General features: G+C 41.3%; 1 protein-coding gene across 5 annotated transcripts in view; it reads right to left on the bottom strand.

Moving 5' to 3' along the window:
- Nucleotides 1-1,121: 1,121 nt before the first annotated feature.
- The window catches only part of KANSL1 (KAT8 regulatory NSL complex subunit 1), a 1,096,983-nt gene continuing 1,079,364 nt past the window's right edge, over nt 1,122-18,740 (bottom strand). For all 5 annotated transcript variants that reach the window (XM_078645034.1, XM_078645035.1, XM_078645037.1 and 2 more), the window contains 2 exons: nt 8,994-9,246; nt 1,122-4,378 (listed from right to left, as the gene is read on the bottom strand). In XM_078645034.1, the coding sequence (XP_078501160.1) occupies nt 4,163-4,378; nt 8,994-9,246 (469 nt within the window). In that variant the 3' untranslated portion in view covers nt 1,122-4,162. The remainder of the gene's footprint in view (nt 4,379-8,993; nt 9,247-18,740) is intronic.

The raw sequence follows: 18,740 nt of genomic DNA, 5'->3' as shown, positions 1-18,740 counted from the left end.
ATTCTACTTTGTGGTTAAGAGTGCAGCAATCGGTTCCTCCTGGGCAGACTTCAAATAATGCTTGGTGGTTTATCAGGACCCCGCAAAGACTTGGCTTTTCAAATTCCATTGGTTGATTTACACATACCACAATCAACCGGACAGATGCACATCAATGTTTCTATACATGATACTACTCACCCAAAAGATGTTACATGCCTGCGTGTCAGGCTTCACTTCTCACACGCACTGGATCACTCGCGCAAGGACTGTGAAAAAGCAGGCTGTGCACCTACCACCTCAAACTTCACTCACCTAATCAACATGCCCCATACCACAAAAACCCATTCAACCATGCACTCTGAAGGGTACCCAGGAACCCAATGTAATAATGAGCACTTGTCCTTGCCAGCAGCAATCAGACCACTGGGAAATCGCTTTGCCCTGTCTGGACAGCAAAACTCTCAACATTAAACGCAAAGGGATCCTTCTCTGAGCAAGAAAAACCAAAATGCTTGACTGACCCTAAACTGCATGATGGAAAGGCTGGAATTCTCAAGAATTCATAAAGGAGCTTGGCTTATCATGGGCTACATTTTCACATTACTTTCGGGCTTTAAAAGGGGCTCGGAACTGTGGTGTTTTCAGAAAAATGTATTGTAGGCTAATTTGGTTATTTAAAGGAAAGGAAAAAGATTCCAATAGGCATGTTGTTTCAGGGATCATACATGTGTGCAAAGATTAATGTAATTCAAGATTAAAGAAACCTATGTTGCCTAGATTGAGGACTGGCTAAGCCTCCTCAGATAAAACTGCAGTCTTTGCTGACCGAGCACCAAGCCAGCTTTAATACTGGTGATAAACAACTGTTGTTGACTGTTTCTCCTGGAAATATACATTAAAGAAAAGGGATACAGTGAGGAAAATACCTACAAAACAGAAGATGCAAGTACTACCTGTTCAACTTAAAAAAACTGTGGCAGAGCAAAGAAGTAGTTGTATTTACTTAATTAAGGTGTACACAAAGCCTCATTATAACTAACCATTAGCACACATCTCACAAATTTTCTTCCACTCAAAAATCAAAATCCCTTTGTAATACTGACACTCAAAAATCTAACTATAATTTAAAGAAAATGGAACTTTTATAACGTTCTTTAACATTTTTTAATTTTTTTTAAATTGTTTGTTTCTTTTTTTTTATAAGCACCCATTTGTGCTTGCCAACAGAATCAGGACAGGAATGAAGAGCTGCTCTGCACAGAGGGAAAAAACGTTCTTCCACGCAGTCAGAGGGGCAGCTACAGCTCTTGCCGTCATAACAGTTCAGAGGAAGGTGAGGAAATATTTACAAAATACAGGGATTTCCTTTTTCCTTTACAATGCTAAAAGGGAGATTCATAATTTTCAACGTTTTAAATTAAAAAGCACTTAATGCATAGAGATATGGTACGCATCTTTGTTTCTCAAGGAACAAGAAGGCGAATAAACCATTTAAACTCTCGTACAGAAAAGAAAAAAAATCCCTTGCAAAATGTTGAAAGTTGTGAAAAAAACCCTGACCATTAAGCAGTTTAGCGACTATTTTTATACGATTATAAAATGAAAAAATACACATAAACTTCTTGCTTTTTTGGTGAAGTGAATATACAGAAGACAGGCACGCTGCTAGCAATGAGACAAGAATGCTCAACAAATATTCAAGGACATTACTGAGGATACAAAACCAGAGAACAATGTGAGAACAGACTTGGTTTTCTTTTTTCCTCTTTATTGATTTTTTTCTTGAAATTTGAAAGGCCCGTCAGAATGAAGGATTGCCGTCAAACACGGCCTTAAAAACTATTAATTTGTATATAACTTTGTCTTCATATTGTTACAGAAGTGGAGATTAATCTGTGGTGAAAAGAATTAAACCATAGTCCAAGTGGGTGGAGGCAGCTGTTACAGTGCACCACACAGTAGCTCAAAGGGTATGACGGTAGTTAGTTTAAGATCGCTTCCTAACGCCTGCACTAAAAAGCCAAAAGTAAAATGAAATCACTCTAGAAAGAAAAAGGTTTCTTTTTGAAGCACAGCCTGTGATGTGTTATGACCATCAGATAGAACTTGTGATTCAGATATGTTCAATGACGAAGAATAGGCCTAAACTAAAACAATGTGTAAGGGCATCCTCAAACACAACCTTATGGGAGACAGCTTATAGTTCTAGGGCTGTAATATGACGCCAGGCGAGGTAGAATGGAGGAAAGAAAAGAAATAATGTATTTAAAATGCCACACAAGTACTGTTCTCAATTAAGCATGTCTTTGCCAATGGTGCACAAAATCAGGACAATGGGGATTAGGGTAAAATAAATTTCTTTTAGTTTCCTCTTTGCACATGTGAAGTAAGGGCTAAAGCCACCTGTAGTGCACAGATTTGGTAAGCAGCTTTTCACAAACATATCTATGATTTAAGTGCTGCCCAAATGAAATTCTAAAGGGGCACAGAAGGTACGTGGGATATTGAAGAGGACAAAGGCAAGCAGAAAGCACAAAGCCACGATGTGCAGGGTACGTTGTTAAGTTGGTTTCCTAATGCCGACTAGCTAAACATCACACCTAATTCAACAATGGAATATCAATATTTACGGTAGTATTGCCTAGACTTACTAAAATGGGTCACCTGCTCCCGGTCACAACAGATGAGTGAGTGGCCAAGACAGTATATTATGGTCCACGCAATGTAATATTTTAAAAAAGTTAAAAAAATATTATTTTATCAACTATGTTTTTGCAAGTAATTTTGAGAAACTTTTCTACTAGGGGATACATTTATATATTGTGGTAACTCTGCTGCTCCTTTGATGTACCATAAAATGTGATAGCGCAAATGTGCAACTGATCCTACTAGGAGCAGGCATGGTGGCCAGACAAACTGCCAAAATCAAGCCATATGTGCTTTATGGGATAGGTGTGCTGAACATTCTGAGGCATAAATAAAATGCAGATTATACTTTGTATGGATATTAATCAACACGAATCAACCAACTCCATTAAGTGTTCCTTTCTAAAGAAATCAATATTTCACTAGCCGTGCTACACATCGTATAATAGATATTCATGCACAATCTTTGCCATCTCAAGATGACCCTGTGGTGCTGTATGAGGTGAGGAACATGTCATCACTATGCTACGTAGGGCATAAGTAGTCCTGGCTGTATGCACCTACTAATAGCATAAGTTGCACACAAGGTTTACATTTAACAGAAGTTTGCATTGACTGATACTCTGATGCCCATCTAATGTTAAAATCATTTAAAAAAAATCTAACCAGTGGTCGGCCATTAAATGGTTATGGAAGCTAACACAGGTCCCGCTATGCATAGCTCTTCCTTCTTATTAATTAGCTTTTGGAATAAGCAAGCAATAGCACATTATGAACATTATTTTGGAAATCAGGCACTAGCTATTAATTAGGCAAGAAATGTACAACGAAGTTAAACTTATGTTAATTGCTCCAATTAGCTGTTTTTTTTAAACTTTCGAGTCAAATTAGCTCGTGAATATACTGCTTGCCTGCGCGAACTAACTCAATGTCTTTTTTGCTAATCGAATTTTGTGGCTGCTGTGCTTTCTAAAGCTTTGGACCTCAGAACGAACACACACAAATGGTTATGACAAACAGTAAGGTAACCATACACATTGCAAATGCTGGCGATCAAAGGGGTGTGTAACAGGTTGAGGACAAAACACTAGGAACATTTGAAAATTCCTTTTCACCACTAATTTCACTCCATTAAAACCTTAATCAAGGAAAAGGGAACAGGAATACAAAATGCCCAACCCTTTTCAATAAAAAAAACAAAAAAAATCTCACAGCCTTCAAGTCTGCTAGACTGCTCAACTCCTCCAAGATAGTCATATGCCTGCACATACAAACTGGGAGAATATCTCATTGTATCCGTAATTGGTAGTTCTTTGTCCGGTGATAACTTGGGAGTTTTTTTAAATTTTTTTTTTTTTTATTTAAAGGGGGCACATGGTGGGTGATTGAGACAAAAAACAAAACTTTGAACAAAAAACAAAACAGCTTCTAAACTCCTTAAATTCACTAAAAACTGTGAAATATTTTCTCTGAAGGATGTTTGAATATCAAACGACAACGCTCTGAAGCTTTAATGCCAATGTTCATTTTCTTTTTATCTGTGCGTCGGCCGCGGAGTTGCAGGATTTCTACCCTTGGTATCAGGGAGGAGGGGCGAGGTTGGCGAGTTCTCCAATTCCTTCGTCGTCTTACTTCCCGATGTGCGGCGCGAGCTTCGGAACATCCTATCCTGCACATCCAATTGGTCTTCACTTTCTGTCTTGGGGTCATAAGGAAGGGGGAAGTATCTCCTTTCCCACGGCTGTACTGTCTGGAAAATAAATAACATGTTAAAGACAGATTCGTGAAACACTGGTTATGTTCCTGAATATCAACACTGCTACCTACTACACTAGCAGCCGAAAACATCCTCATTTTACCAGTGGTAGCAACAATGCCAAAAAAATTAAAACGAAATGACTGCATGATAATCCAAAACACTGAAAAAGGCGAGCATATTTTTTAGTAACTGGTTACCAAAATCAGCAGTACTCGCACACTTTATGACCCATTTGTGGTTTTAGATCGTATCACTTGCACGCCACATCAGTCTGAGAACTGTCAGACTGAATGTAAGGGGTCACAGACACTCTGCAGACAGTGGGTGGAGGCCACGCAAATCAGGACAAGCTTCCTATCTCGTGATAGCAGGAGAGTATACTTTATCTCCTTTATTTTAGTACACTTTGCCCATATTATATGCCTTCCCTGTACCTCAGCTTTACAACTTGGAAGGAGCACCTTTAACAAAAGGGCAGCGGGCTGTAACGCTATATAATACATGGGAGCCTGCAAACCCTGTATAAAACTAGTCTCTTATTTTATTATTGCAGTGGAATTGTGATGCCTCTAGTCACCAGTAATAAGGAAATGGCGTATCTGCTCAACCGTCATAGCATAATTACAGCTGCAATTTGAAGAATGGCTTATCCTTCTTCAAGTTGCGTGTTTTTTTTTTTAATTAACAGTGATCAGCAGAAAGAAGATATTTATGGCAACAGGCTTGTCGATTCTTTAAAGATTATACAAACTGCATGTTTCTACACATCTGGAGCTGGATTTTTAAATTGACTGACTTGCTTGGAACAGATTAAAACATTTTGCAACAAATTATTAACTGCACTACACATTTCACTTATGCACGTCTGCTTTTATTCTTGATGTCTTTCACATGAAAGAGTTAGAGACCAAGGATTTAAGTATTTTACGGAAGGGACCTAGTGCCCCTATCTATTGTAGAGAGCAAGGGAAAAGATTAGTTACCTGTAAAAAAAGTTTCTAATTGAAGTCTCTTCTGGGTTCACATGCTATGAGGTATTCCCGCCAACTGGCGTTTGGGTCCACTTTTGGATATCGACAAGCAGGTACTGCCATTCACTATGACGTAACCCCAAATGCAGGGTTGACATCTTTAGAATCTACACATGCCCCTCCAATGCTCCTCTTTAGGTGATTTTAAACAAATAAGGGCTAATTTTATATGTAAAGTTTACAATTTTGACTACACCCTCCCTTACCACGCCACCTCATTGGGAAGGTAGGTAGATCACATGAATCGAGAAAAAAACTCAAGCTTCAAAACTACTAATTTCTCCATATTCACAAAAATATACCAGTTTGTGCATTCTGTATATATTTGTACACTTTTTCAGTATTGATCTGGCAAGATAACCTTTGTCAACCAGTGAACTAGCTAGAGGTACACCTGTATATCCTTGCTACTACTGCAAAACACTTGAGTACTCGGTGCCAACCTTAACCAAACAGGTAAAACTCTGAACTGGCAATGAGAACGGTTTATCACACATTAAAGGTACTTTTTGCAGGTGCTGTTTATTGGGATGTGGAAGTAGGCTTCCTTGAGGTCACTGGTCACCATGTAGTCTTTTTTCTGCAGCAATGATATTACTTCCTGCTGTGCATTCCTATTAAACTACTGTTTCCTGATTAATGCATTCAGGAATCTCAGCTCTATTATGGGTCTTAATAGAATATCCTGTTTGTGGATGAGGAAGTGGACTGAGTAGACACCCTGGCTCTGCTCTTGTTACCTCCACCATTGTTCCTTTCTAGTCTAGTGCATAGCATATAAATCCAGAAAGGCATAAAAAAATCTTAATTAAGCACAATAGTGAAAGTCATAACGGAGATCCATGACCTTACAAAGCGACTTGGCTTTGTTCTAAATGGTGATCAAACTCAGTTGTGACTTGCAATAGCCATATAACTAGGCTGTCCGGAAATCGGTTAAACCGGACTGTGCCAGACAGTACCCTACCGTATGCAAATCAGCTGACCCGGTTTAAACCGAGAGTTGTTGCACCACTTGGTCACTTGGAGCCAAAGCATTACAAAAACTGCAATATAGGCCCGAGAAGGAAGCAGGTTAGAATGTGAGTCACACTCATTAAATTAGGGGAGACACATTGGTTGGCAAAGTTGGTGGGTGGGGCCAGGTCCTATTGAAATTACTATCCAGTCTTTCTGGCCCCACCACCTCACCACACTTCAGACAACCACAATCACTAGACGACAACCGCCAGTGCTCCAAGGTCCAGCAGTTAAGTTCTGTCTGCTCTAGCTGCAAATCTGCAGAGCTCCACGCAGGACAGAGTACATTAGGTAGGATCTCTCATGGTCTCTTCAGTCCTTCCTGGTACTTCACACTGACTGCAGTCAAGTTTGGTAAAATCATGAAGACCATAAAAATGTTCTCATTTTTTCAACAGTATGTGACTGGTTTCTAAGTTTTTTTTTGCATTGATCCAGTTCGCAGATAACATGCCCCGCAGAATAAAGACAGCAGAAAATTATACACTGTAAAACAAAGATTTCATGGTTGAAAAAGTGCGTGGGCAAAAGATGTAAATTTGCAGGTTTTGCAGGGTGCCGGTCCCAGTAGTAACTGGGAAGGCTGCAAGCCGAATTGCTGTACATCTGGTCACCAAGACCCACTTGATATTGAAAGAGCCATGAATAGTGATTGCCTATGCCAGATGTGTCTTGCTGAGACAATGACACGCTTCAAAAGAAAACGTGAGGAAGAAAAATATGTGGTACATGAATTTGTACGTGCGCTAGTGCAATCTGGAACCAGCTTATACCAAGCTGATGGACCGATTGGGAATCGGTTTGGCAAGCATGCACCGGAATACAACACATTACCAAAAGCAGTACAAATGTATGACAAATACCTACCAGAGGTGTTCCTTGCAGATATTGAACATATTTCAGTAACTCCAAGGTGATGTAAAGATCTCTGTTACCACTGATGAAACTCCAGAGAAGCGTGGCAACCCAGCAGTGTCAGTGCTAATCACATTGTGATGCAAAAAATAGATGGTCCAGACGTACCATCATGGCAGATCTAGATGTACTTGAAACATGGAATGCAGTGTCCCTTGGAATGCTGCTGCGGAGAGTTCTTACCAAATTCAACAAAGATTGGAGTGATATTGTTTTTATTTGCAGCGATTCAGCTACGTATATGAAAAAGTTGTGAGATGACCTGTCAAAAGCAATACCTGAGCTGAAGTGTTTCTCTATAAGAGATCCTTGCCACTTGCTAGATGGTATGTTGAAAGCATCTTAATGAAGAATGCTATAAAGGTTGTAGTCCATTCGGGTGCACTGTTATGCGCGGGAACTAAAATGCAAATATTTCTCATCCCAACTATGTCATTTAGTCAGTGGTTCTCAGTCCTAGAGGCTCTGAATGCAATATTTATCTATGTGGCAACCGTTTACAGAATTTTTGTTTAGTGATGATGCAATAGCAAGAAATCTGAGGATCTTCAGGTGCATATTGATAGTGATGTAAAAAAAAGTACACTTCACTGCGTTCTTTGATTTTCACTGGAAAACATGACTGCTGTAGTGGACATAAGTCTGAAAACACCCTTGTCCACCAAGTGTTCAGCATACTTGGTGTAGATGTGAAACATCTCCTCGAGAGTAGGCAAGGCAACACTTTTAGTGACTTTGGCACTGCAACATGTTCCCTGTTAGTATGCTTGCCACTTGTTAAGCAAAAAAGTGTTGAGGACCAATTCAGAAAATTTTATTTTACAATGCATGAGAAATGGCTAGCAATGATGCATAGAAATGACCCTTCACTAACCATGGCGTTTGAAGTCAACGAAGTCTCACTGTGCACAAGTGTTAGATCCCATCCGTAAAGGGGAATTTTCTCCAGATTGAGAAGTTCAGCTTCTTTTTTGACCGCTTTAATACCTCCGAGGGCATATGCACCCAGTATAATGCATACGTTGCAGAACCTGTCCAGGAGAATGTCAACCTTCAGGTGCACCAGTATTGGCCTGGAAAGCTACGTCAGTGGCCAGAGTTGGCAAATTGTGTACTGGCTATTTTGGCAATGCCAGTCTCAAGTGCCAATGTCAAGAGGGCCTTTCACAAATAAAAGTTTACATGGGAAAGAAAGAGCGTGAATGACCAAAGATTCACTGACGAAATATTGTATGGTGTACTACCATAAGTTTGACTTGTAAAAATGTATTTGGACCTCACACTACACTGTATGTACACTGTTTATTCACCATGCATCAAGGAAGAAAGCAAACAATAAAAGCAAAGCATTCCGTAAACACCGGTAAAACACAGTTTCAGTTGTTTTTTATGGCGCGAAAATGAATAACAACTGAAAAGCTAAGTTTTTTTAAGGTATTGAAATCACAGGAAAACACTGAAAAACACACCACCAGAATTTACCAAAAATAGAAACTGAAAACAGGAAAGCCGACTTCTAACATATGGTAGGGTCCCTTTTCCCCCGCTATTATAGTAACATTTCTAACCTGGCCTGTAACATATTCATACACATGATGGTAGTGCATTTTTGGTAGCATCTAAATTTTGAGATGACTCACCAGCTCGTCTTGGCCCATTTCTGGCGTGGAGCACCTTGTGTCCTCATTGGAGAGTAGCCTATGGGAGTCACGGGAAGCTGGGGTTAGGGGAGCTGAGAGGGCATCAGGGCTAATTGGGCTTCGTGGTGACTGGCCGTGCGAAAACTCTGACAGGCTGTGGCAGTTTCCACCATCTGGAGATGCTGGCTGTGGGGTGGATGGGTTTGCGTTACCTAACTGAGGTGTGGTCCGTCCGTCTGACGATCTGTAGGACCTACAAGTCAAGAGAAAAAAAAGAAAAGGCAAACATGTATAAATACAGAATATTTGCATGACAGTCATTCATAAAAGTATAGTCAAAAGGAAAGCTTCGAAGTCATTAGACTCACTAAAGTCTACAGGTTTAAATGAGTTTTACAACATTTCAAGTGTTTATTTTCTAATTCTTAGACATACTATAATACAAACCTATTTCATGGGAAAAGCACACACATATTGCAGAGTAAATAAAATACTAATAAAATGCAATTATAACTGTCACAAGCTTGTGTTCCCATTGTGAGCTATGACCCAAAGAAGGTAGGAGGTCAAAGTCATCAGCACAAAATTGGCAGCATAGGTCATAGTGAGTAACAAGGCCACAACAAGATTTTTCTGGTACCGACATTTCCAGTTGTTTACAATGTGCTTTAAGATGGTGGTATCACCAGGATATCTGGGACAGATTTAGGGAAAAACAGACAGTGTTAACGGTGCTGGCAATGCACTTCAGCACACAAATACATTTCTTCATCCCTTAAAATTTACAGCTTCCAGAAGCTCCAGCCCAGAAGAAAGGATTATGTTACTTACCCAGTAAGCATCTGTTCTTGGCATGTAGAGCTGTAGATTCACATGCTTTGCCTACTCCTGTCATCTAGTGTTGGGTCCGGATGTTTGCAAGTTGTTTTTCTTCGAAGGAGTCTTTCCTAGTCACGAGGTAAGGTGACTCCTCCGGTCGGTCGGTGATAGAACAGATGCTCACTGGGTAGGTAGCATAATCCGTTCGAGGCATGTGTGCTGTATAGACACATGCTCTGCATACAGGGTAGGACTGGCCGTAGCTATTTGCCAGTGCTGATTTCGGTTCCCAGTCTGGCCCTGTTTCCATAGACTACAGCAGTATTCTCCCAAAGCGGTGGCTAACCATTAGATGTTGCAACTGTTTGAAAAAGTGTTTTATGGAACTGCGTGGCCTACATTGGCTTGTTGATGTGCTAACACATGCACACAGTAATGTTTGGTAAAAGACCATGTTACTGCTTTACAAATGTCAGCTATAGGGATGTAACCTAAAAAGGCCATAGATGCCTCTATTTTAGGAGTGGAATCTGCTCTAGGAGGTATAAAGTTTGTTTAGCTTTAGTGTAGCAGGTTTGAAGGCACTTAATCCATCATCTAATGCCAGATTTAGAAATGGGATTGCCTTTGTGAGGTGTATCAAATGCAGCGAACAGTTTTGGTTCGCGAAAATCTTTCAATGTAGTACAATAGCACTCTTCTGACAACAAGAGTATGAAGAGCTTGGTCTGCTACTGAATCCAGTGGAGAAAAGAACATGGGTAACTCAACTGATTGGTTGATATGGAAAGCAGAAACCTATTTGGGAAGGAACTTCGGGTTGGCGCGAAGAACTAACCTGTCTCTATGAAGTTGAAACACAAGTTCTTCTAAGGTTAAAGCTTGTAGCTCACCAACTCTCCTTAATGAAGTGAATCCAATGAGGAAGGAGACTTTCCATGAAAGAAACTGTAGCAGACAGTTGTGTAACGGCTCAAACGGTGGACCCATGAGCTGTGTAAGCACAATGTTCATGTTCCAAGGTGGTGCTGGAAGTACTCTGGGTGGATTTATTCTCTTAAGGCTCTCAAAAAAGGCTTTAATTACTGGAACCTTGAACAGAGAGACATCTGTTTTGCAAATATGCAGCTATGTCTGCAAGATGCAAACAAATGGAAGTGTAGGCTAAACCAGCACGCTGTAAATGCAGATGGTCACAAATGATATTTTGAGTAGATCCATTTAGAGGATCAATATTGTTATTAGTACAATATTGAAATAAAAAATATACAACATATACATATCGATTCCATTTAGCTGCATAGCATGCTCTGGTAGTAGGCTTTCTTGCTTCTTTAACCGCATGCGCGCTAGCGGTTTTCCCGCTGCGCGATGCGGTTTTAAAAAAAAACGCATTACATGACGAGCTCAGCTCGTCATGAGCATACGAGCGTCGTCACTCATGACGAGCTGAGCTCGTCATGAGCGCGGAAGGGGTTAAGAAGGGTCCTGCATTCTGGTGGCAAGTTAAGATATCTAAACTTTGATTTCAGGAGGCAAATCACTAGATTGAGCTCCTTGAGATTTGGATATCTGACTTCTCCTTCGTGCATGAGAAGACTGGAATTGAGATGTAGCTTTTGATGAATAACTGCTGACAGTTCTAAAAGTGTTGTGAACCATGACCGACTAGCTCAAGTGGGAGTTACTAGAATCAGTATGAGGGATGTTTGCCTGAGCTTCCGAACCAGAAATGGAAGGCAAGGGAGAGGAGTATGCAAATATCCATGACCAATTCATCCAAACGGCATTGCCTTTGGATAGAGGGTGTGGGAACCTGTAGGCGAAGTTTGGGCAATTTGATTTGTCGACTGTGGCGTACAGATCTATTTGTGGGAATCCACATTGTTAAAAATAGAAGGAGAACCTGGGGATGAAGTTCCCAGTCGTGAAATTGTTTGTGTTCTGCTTATGAGTTCGGCAATCTGATTGTCCACTCCTGGGAGATGCTCTGCCAGAATATTGACTGTGATATATTGCCCAACGCCAAATTGTCGGGAGAGGCGTGACAGTTGCAAAGAATGTGCCCCCCACCGTTTTTGTACATAGTACATTTCTGTCATGTCGGTGTAGACTGGGACAACTTTCCCTAAGAGGTGAGAAAAGCTTTCAGTGCTAGATATAGAGCTATAAGCTCTAGATAATAGAAGTGTAGAGCTTTATATATGTTGTCCCAATGACCTTGCATTGTCTAGTTAGGAAGATGGGCACCCCACCAGTGAGGCAAGTGTCTACTGTTAAAATGATCTGTGGAACAGGGTCAATGAAGGCCACTTTTTTTATTTTATTTTTTAAAGTTTGATGTGTTCCACCACTGCAAAGAGCGAAGGGTACGGCTGTCTACCAACACTAGATCTGTTGCCAGATCTGTTACTTGACCCGGAGACTGATTCCACCAACGTGCTAAGCACTCTTGTAGAGGACGCATGTGCAATCTTGCATAAGGCACTATCGCGATGCAGGATGCCACCTAGCAGCTGCATGAAACTTCTGGCTACTAAGTATTGATTGGCCTGAAACTGTATTAGCAGAGATTGAATATTCTGAATTCTGGCTACACTGGGAGAGGCTAGAGCTGTTCAAGTTTTTAGAGTCGCTCCAGGAGAAGACTACATTTATGAAGGCTGAAGGGGAGACTGAGCATTAACTGTGAAACCCAATTGGTAGAGTCGGTCTACTGTAGTCTGAGAGTGGTGTAGACACTTTTGGTGAGCGCTGGCTTTGATGAGCCAGTCATCCGGATATCGGACGTGAATGTTGTCTTCTGAGATGTGCCGCCATGACCACCAGACATTTTGTAGTTACTCAGAGCAGGAGTACTTTGATTTGAAAGCTTTTTCTTGCTATCACAAACCATAGGTATTTGCAATGAACTGTGTGAACCAGAATATGAAAGTATGCGTCTTAAGTCTAGTGTGGACATAAAATCACCTTGCTGTAGCAGTGGATGGACCTGTTGAAGCGTGACCATGTGGAAATGTTCTGAAAGGATATACAGTTTTAACTTCCTTAGATCTAAAACTGTTCTTAAGGAGCAGTCTTTCTTGGGGACTAGTAAGTACAGAGTAGACTCCGGAACCTTGGTACTGTAATGGTTCTATAGCTTCTTTTGTTAAAAGAACTTGTACCTTTTGTTTGTGTTCTGACGAAATTTTGTGAGTGCGAGGTGGAATGTTGGGAGGATTGCTAGTGAGCTCCAGGCCATAACCATGTTGGATAATGTCTAGCACCCATTTGTCTGTTATGGATTGCCAAATGGGGATCAATTGTTGGAGTCTTCCCCCAACAGGTGTTAGATGATTTGTGGGGGTGGAGGGGGGGGGGCGTAGAAGCGTAGTGAAGTCACTGCTTATTGGGAGAAGGGGAGCTACGTGTCGACGTGCCCTCACCACTACACTTAAAATGGTTTCCTCTGTACCCTCCTCATAAGAAACCTCTACCAGAAGAGGCTTGCGTGTTGGGACTTGTACGAGGATGTGTTAGGGTCTGAGGATGTAGTTTTAGACCCTGCTCTTCAGAATAAGCGACAAAAGGAGCCTCTGAGGTAGATTGCAGTGCTCTCGTGGAGTTCGCCAGGTCGGTGTCTTTTTTTTCTAAAGCCTCATTACCTGAGGTCCGAAAAGGTGTTTGTTAAAAGGAGTGTTTAGTATAGACTGTTGTACTTCAGGTTTGAAACCTGAAATTCTAAGCCAGGCATGCTGACGTAAGAGAATACTGGTGTTAACTTCTCTCACTGCAGTGTCAGCAGCATCTAGGGCACATCTATTAGAAGTATTAGATATGAGTTTTCCTTCTTGGACTAGCCCGTGCCTTTTTCTTGTGCACTTCTGGGAGGTATTGAAGTAGGCCTTCCATTTCGTCCTAGAGTGCCCGGTCATACCTAGCTAGGAGGCCCTGCGTGTTGGAAATGCACCAGTGATTAGCAGAAACCCTTTTACCAGATATGTCTATAAGCTTCTTGTCTATCTGGGGGAGGTGCATCTCCAGATGTCTGAGTTCGCTCCTTTACGAGCGTTGGAAACAACCAGTGAATCTAGAGGGAGCTCTCCTTTAATGTAAACCGGAGCAGAAGGTGACGGTTTGTATTTTTTATCAACAGTAGATGTTAACATTCATGCACGAACAGGGTCCTTAACATTTTTATCTGCATGCCTCATCATGCCTTTTAACATAAGGAGAATCTGGCTAACTCTTTGTGAAGACCCTAGTGTCTCAAATAAATAATCATCATTTAAGGTCTACTCGTGCAGTGTAACCCCATGAAATGCTGCTGCTCTAGAAATCAGCTCTAGCTAGGAAACATCATCTAGAGGCAAAGGTTTTGCAGGGTATAGGTCAGGATCATTATCTATAGGTGGATCAACATTATAATCATCCCATGGATCAGTAGGTAAAGGAATATTGACATGGTCATCATCTCCATCTCCTAAATCAGGCTGTGAGGTGATCCCTGTGGTGTTATGTGTAGTGGTTCTAAGCTTGGTATAGGTGAAGACGGTGAAAGGGATGGGAACGTTGGATGGATAGGACTTGCAGCAATGTCTTTCTTCTTCTTAAGGGGGATCTTGTTTCTGTTCTCTGAACGGACTTTCCTTTTGGAAGGAGTATTGGCTAATATAAGTCCAGTGTCTGGATTGAAATAAAGCTTTTTTTGCTTTGGATCTAATTAGTCTTTCATGATGTCTAAGATTGGTTCCGGGGGATCTGAAATATCTTCTTTAGATGTAGGCGCAAATGTTTTGGTGTCGAACAGGACTGGTCAGTCTTGTCCTTGGAAGCAGAAGGCTATGGCTCTGAAGTGGACTTTTGTTTTGAAACTGAGGATTTCTGTTCCGAATTAGATTTGTCTTTCGTAGCGGAATGTTTCAGGTCCGAAGACTATTTATTTGTCACAGCTCGATCCCAAGCTGGAAGGCCTAACTACTAGTTTTAGTTCCGGGCCCAAGGACCCAGAAACGTCATCTCGGTGCATACAAGGCCCAAAGGCAGAGATGGTGCCACAGCTTTTGGAGTACGGGGGTTTTAGTACTCATGACCATCTGTCCCGCTAGAATGTCTTCGGACTCCAATTCAATCTCTAGGGCGGAATCGGTTTCAGCGACCGAGAAGGCTTCCTCTTCTTCTAAAGCTGTGGCTTCATGTTCGGATTCTTCTCCGAAGTAATCTGGTTTATGGTGAGTGCATTGGCGCTGCATTTCTTGTCGTCGAGCCAGACTATCTCGAAGAGTCTTTTTCGATCGGAACGACAGACCGGCCTCGTAATCTTCCTTGTGCTACAGTAAGAGGCCCAAATTACAGATCTTATGTAGATCTGTGCAAGGGTATTTGTTGTGGCACCGAGGACAGCATTGAAACGGTGTCCGTTCCATCAGCAGGAGAATGGACCGATGGGGTTAGGCCTGAAGGCCGTCCACAATGTTTTTGATTGAAGAGGAGACTTTCCTGATCAAATGGATACACAGAGTGATGGAAACACGTATGATAATACTATTGAGGGTACAGTGAATTGCGCACCGAGGGGAACCCGAAGGACTGTTTCGTACCGGAGCGCATCACTACACGTCCGAACCCGATGGCGGAAAAAACAATCTAACAATGGAGTTGATGCCCATGTGCACTATCACCGAAAGGATGAGACACCTCGTGACTAGAAAAGACTTCTTCGAAGAAAATAAACTTGCAAACATTCAGACCCAACACTAGATGGCAGGAGTATGCAAAGCATATGTATCTACAGCACACATGCCTCGAAAAGGTAAATTTCACAAGGTACTTCAGTCTTCATTGCCAAATGCACGCTTAGCGAACAATGTAATCAATTTCTTCTTTTTGCAAGACAAAAATAGCAAGGGATATGACAGCGATAGAACAAATAGCAATACTGTTAACCAATATGTTGCATTCTGAATTTGTAATTTTCAAGCTTTAATTTGTCACTTAATTTAGCATGGTTCTATAACATGCACCTTTGTTGTACAGCATTATGCAATTACATATCACTCAAACATTCAGAAACAAGTCAAAATGTCCGGTCTTCAAAAGAATGCTAACCTATTGTCGGACAGTGCTAGTTTATTTTTACTTTTCAATTCTAAATGGCCTTCAGACATGTTGAGAAAAGTAAATTAAATCAATCAGCCAAAAGGTCCAGTGGTGCATAATGACGTGCACACCCAACAGGCATCTTGAAATGGCAGTTATCCATTCCAAGATAGTCGCTTTATTAGTGTATTCACTGAGATGTGTACACAGTTACAATCTTTAAGTAATTTTTAGCAATTCTAAGAAGAGCACTGTGTGTCTCTATGCCATGTGACATACCAGCAGCCATTTTGGTTATTTTACTTTAGAGCTCAGCCATGACGGATGGTGCACATGACAGTAATCGTGGAATTACGAATACAGAAGCGAGCTGCCAACTATCCCTTTGTAGGTGTTGGGGGCTTCGATAAATCACAAACACTGGCGCAGCAAACAGGCCACAGCTGTTAAAGGCTGGGCTATTAGCTTTGACAATGCTTTGCAATTGCCTAAGCACAATATAAAACTAATTTTAAGATGCTGCTGATGGCTATACATGCCAACATTGTTAATGTATGGCAGGTGACAATGCAAGAACACTAAATTAAAACAATAAAATTAAAATCAGTGTGCATGAAGTGCAAAAAAGAGAGGCCGGGCAGCACTTTAGCCTTTGGGTCCGCCTAAACAAACGAAATAAAAAATTAAGCAGGGAGCAAAATGGGTAGCATCGGATACTAGGAAAAAAGGGATGAAAATGTGTGGGGCATAAAACAAGAAAATTTGTCAATTTGCCAGAGCAGGATGGACAGTATCGGGCACTGGGGATGAAAAGAAAGCACATGAAGTGGCAGATATGAAAAATGTATTGGATGCAACTCATCCAATAAAAACACTGCTATTGGGTGGCACAAACTAAATATGGGGACAAGCTAAAGAATCAGGAGCAAACAAAGCTATCAAATCATGAACAAGGAGCCAACTAAAAGCTCATGTTATGTATTTGAAACAACTGGCCTGCCTTGCAGATAGCTAAGACTGTCAGTAGCGGAAACCTACGTTTATAAAAAAAAAAAAAAAAAAAAATAAAGGAGTGGGATGGAAGGAGTGTGTGTAAAGGGAGGTGCAGAGGGAAGGCGCGTACAAACCTTGTTAACCAATGCTGGAAGCCAGCTGAACGAAACCACAATAGCCAATCACTGGAAAGGGCTGTCCAAAAAGGCCCTCGTTTATATATCCAAATGTAGGTTATGTTGTGTGATGAAATAGTTCTCGCCAGACAGCTAAGTGGTCTGAAGAGAAGTCCTAAACTGTGATAAATCAATAAAAGAAAATAGCATGCAGAGATAAAAGGAGTACCAGGAATACATGCGGAACATGGACCCTTAAGTTAAAAAAATAAAAATAAATAAATAAATAAATTAGGCACAGTGATACAATTGCTTATAAAACATGGGAGGGAAACTCCAAATGAGGAATAGACCAATTCAAGGCACATAAATAACAAATAATTACAGTTCGTGACACTTTCTCTTAGTTCCAAGTGACACTTCATCAGTTGAGATTCAGGACCAAAATTAATTCACAATTTGAAGATTTCTTGTTAGTTTTATTTTTGTCCAGAGTAACTAATATTTTGGGGAAATTAAAAAAAACAATAGTTCTTTCAGGACCAGTTGGTGATTATATTGGTGAAAAATAGTGTGCACAGAGTTCAGTGAAACCCCAAAGGTAGGCAGAGGTAAAAGTAGATAATACCGTACTCTCTATTTGTGGTAGTGTCATCGGGCAGTTAGGCTGTATCAGATGACAGCATTTGTTGTACCCACTCAGTCAGCAAATGAATTCACACACTCAAAGACTGAACTTCAGACCAATTGTTTTTGTATAAAAATATTTTAGTTATTTTATTTTCTAGAACCAAGCAAGCCTGGCACAGGTAAGCAATAAATACTTTACAGTAGTAATGCAGTTTGTTAACAGTCTGAATTGCAATCGTAAATGTACTTTGATCTGATTAGAGTAGTGTTACTGATAATGCAATGCTTTTTAGAATACAGTACATATACTTTGTATAGAATTTTTTTGTAGAATATCATGTAAAGTTACACAGTGCAGTATACCTGGATACTGCACTGGGACATTTCCTGTAAACTGGTAAGTAAAAGCGTTTTGGTTATTTAGTTACAGTTTTAAAGGATTTCTTAGATTTTCCAACTCCACACTTAAAAACTTTTCACAGAAAAACAGGCAATGTTATCCTATGGAGAAAAATAGGGTTATCGGTTCAAAGATAAGTATTCGTTGCGGGAGTTGGTATTCTGAGGGTAGACTTAGGGGTCCCCCAGGGTCAAGGAAGCACTTGTAACACCCTCAGTGGCACTAGGGTGGGCGGGTGCAGAGTGCTGAGGTTCAATGTTGGGATATGGGGCCTCTGGTTGGTGGCTGCCTACGGGCAGGCCACTGGGTTGTGGGATCAAAGTTCCTGGACTTAAACTCAGGGCAAATGGGGGTTCAAGCCAGCACAAAAGGTGCACCCTCAGTGGCACTGGGGCAGCCGGGTGCAGATTGCTGTTCGGCGTCGGGCGCCCTGTAGCTTTCAATGGGGAGTCTCCGGTTTGCAAAAGCACTGCAGGCTCGGGGACGAAGATCTTCCGGGAGCAACCCCACCATTTGAAGAGGTAAGTTGGGATGCTGGGGGTTGGTTAGGCACCGCCGGTTGGGCCACCCAAGGCCTTGGGGTGGGGGGGGGGTGGGGGGACGACGACGGAGAGAAGAGATCTTCCGGTTTGAGGTTGCAGGCGTTGCCTGGAGGCTTGAGACAGATCAGGCGTCACGGGATCTCAGGTGAGGATCGCCGGGGAGACC

This window comes from Lissotriton helveticus, chromosome 5_1 (assembly GCF_964261635.1).
Source record: "Lissotriton helveticus chromosome 5_1, aLisHel1.1, whole genome shotgun sequence".
NCBI lineage: Eukaryota > Metazoa > Chordata > Amphibia > Caudata > Salamandridae > Lissotriton > Lissotriton helveticus.
This window is presented reverse-complemented; position numbering and strand designations above follow the sequence as displayed.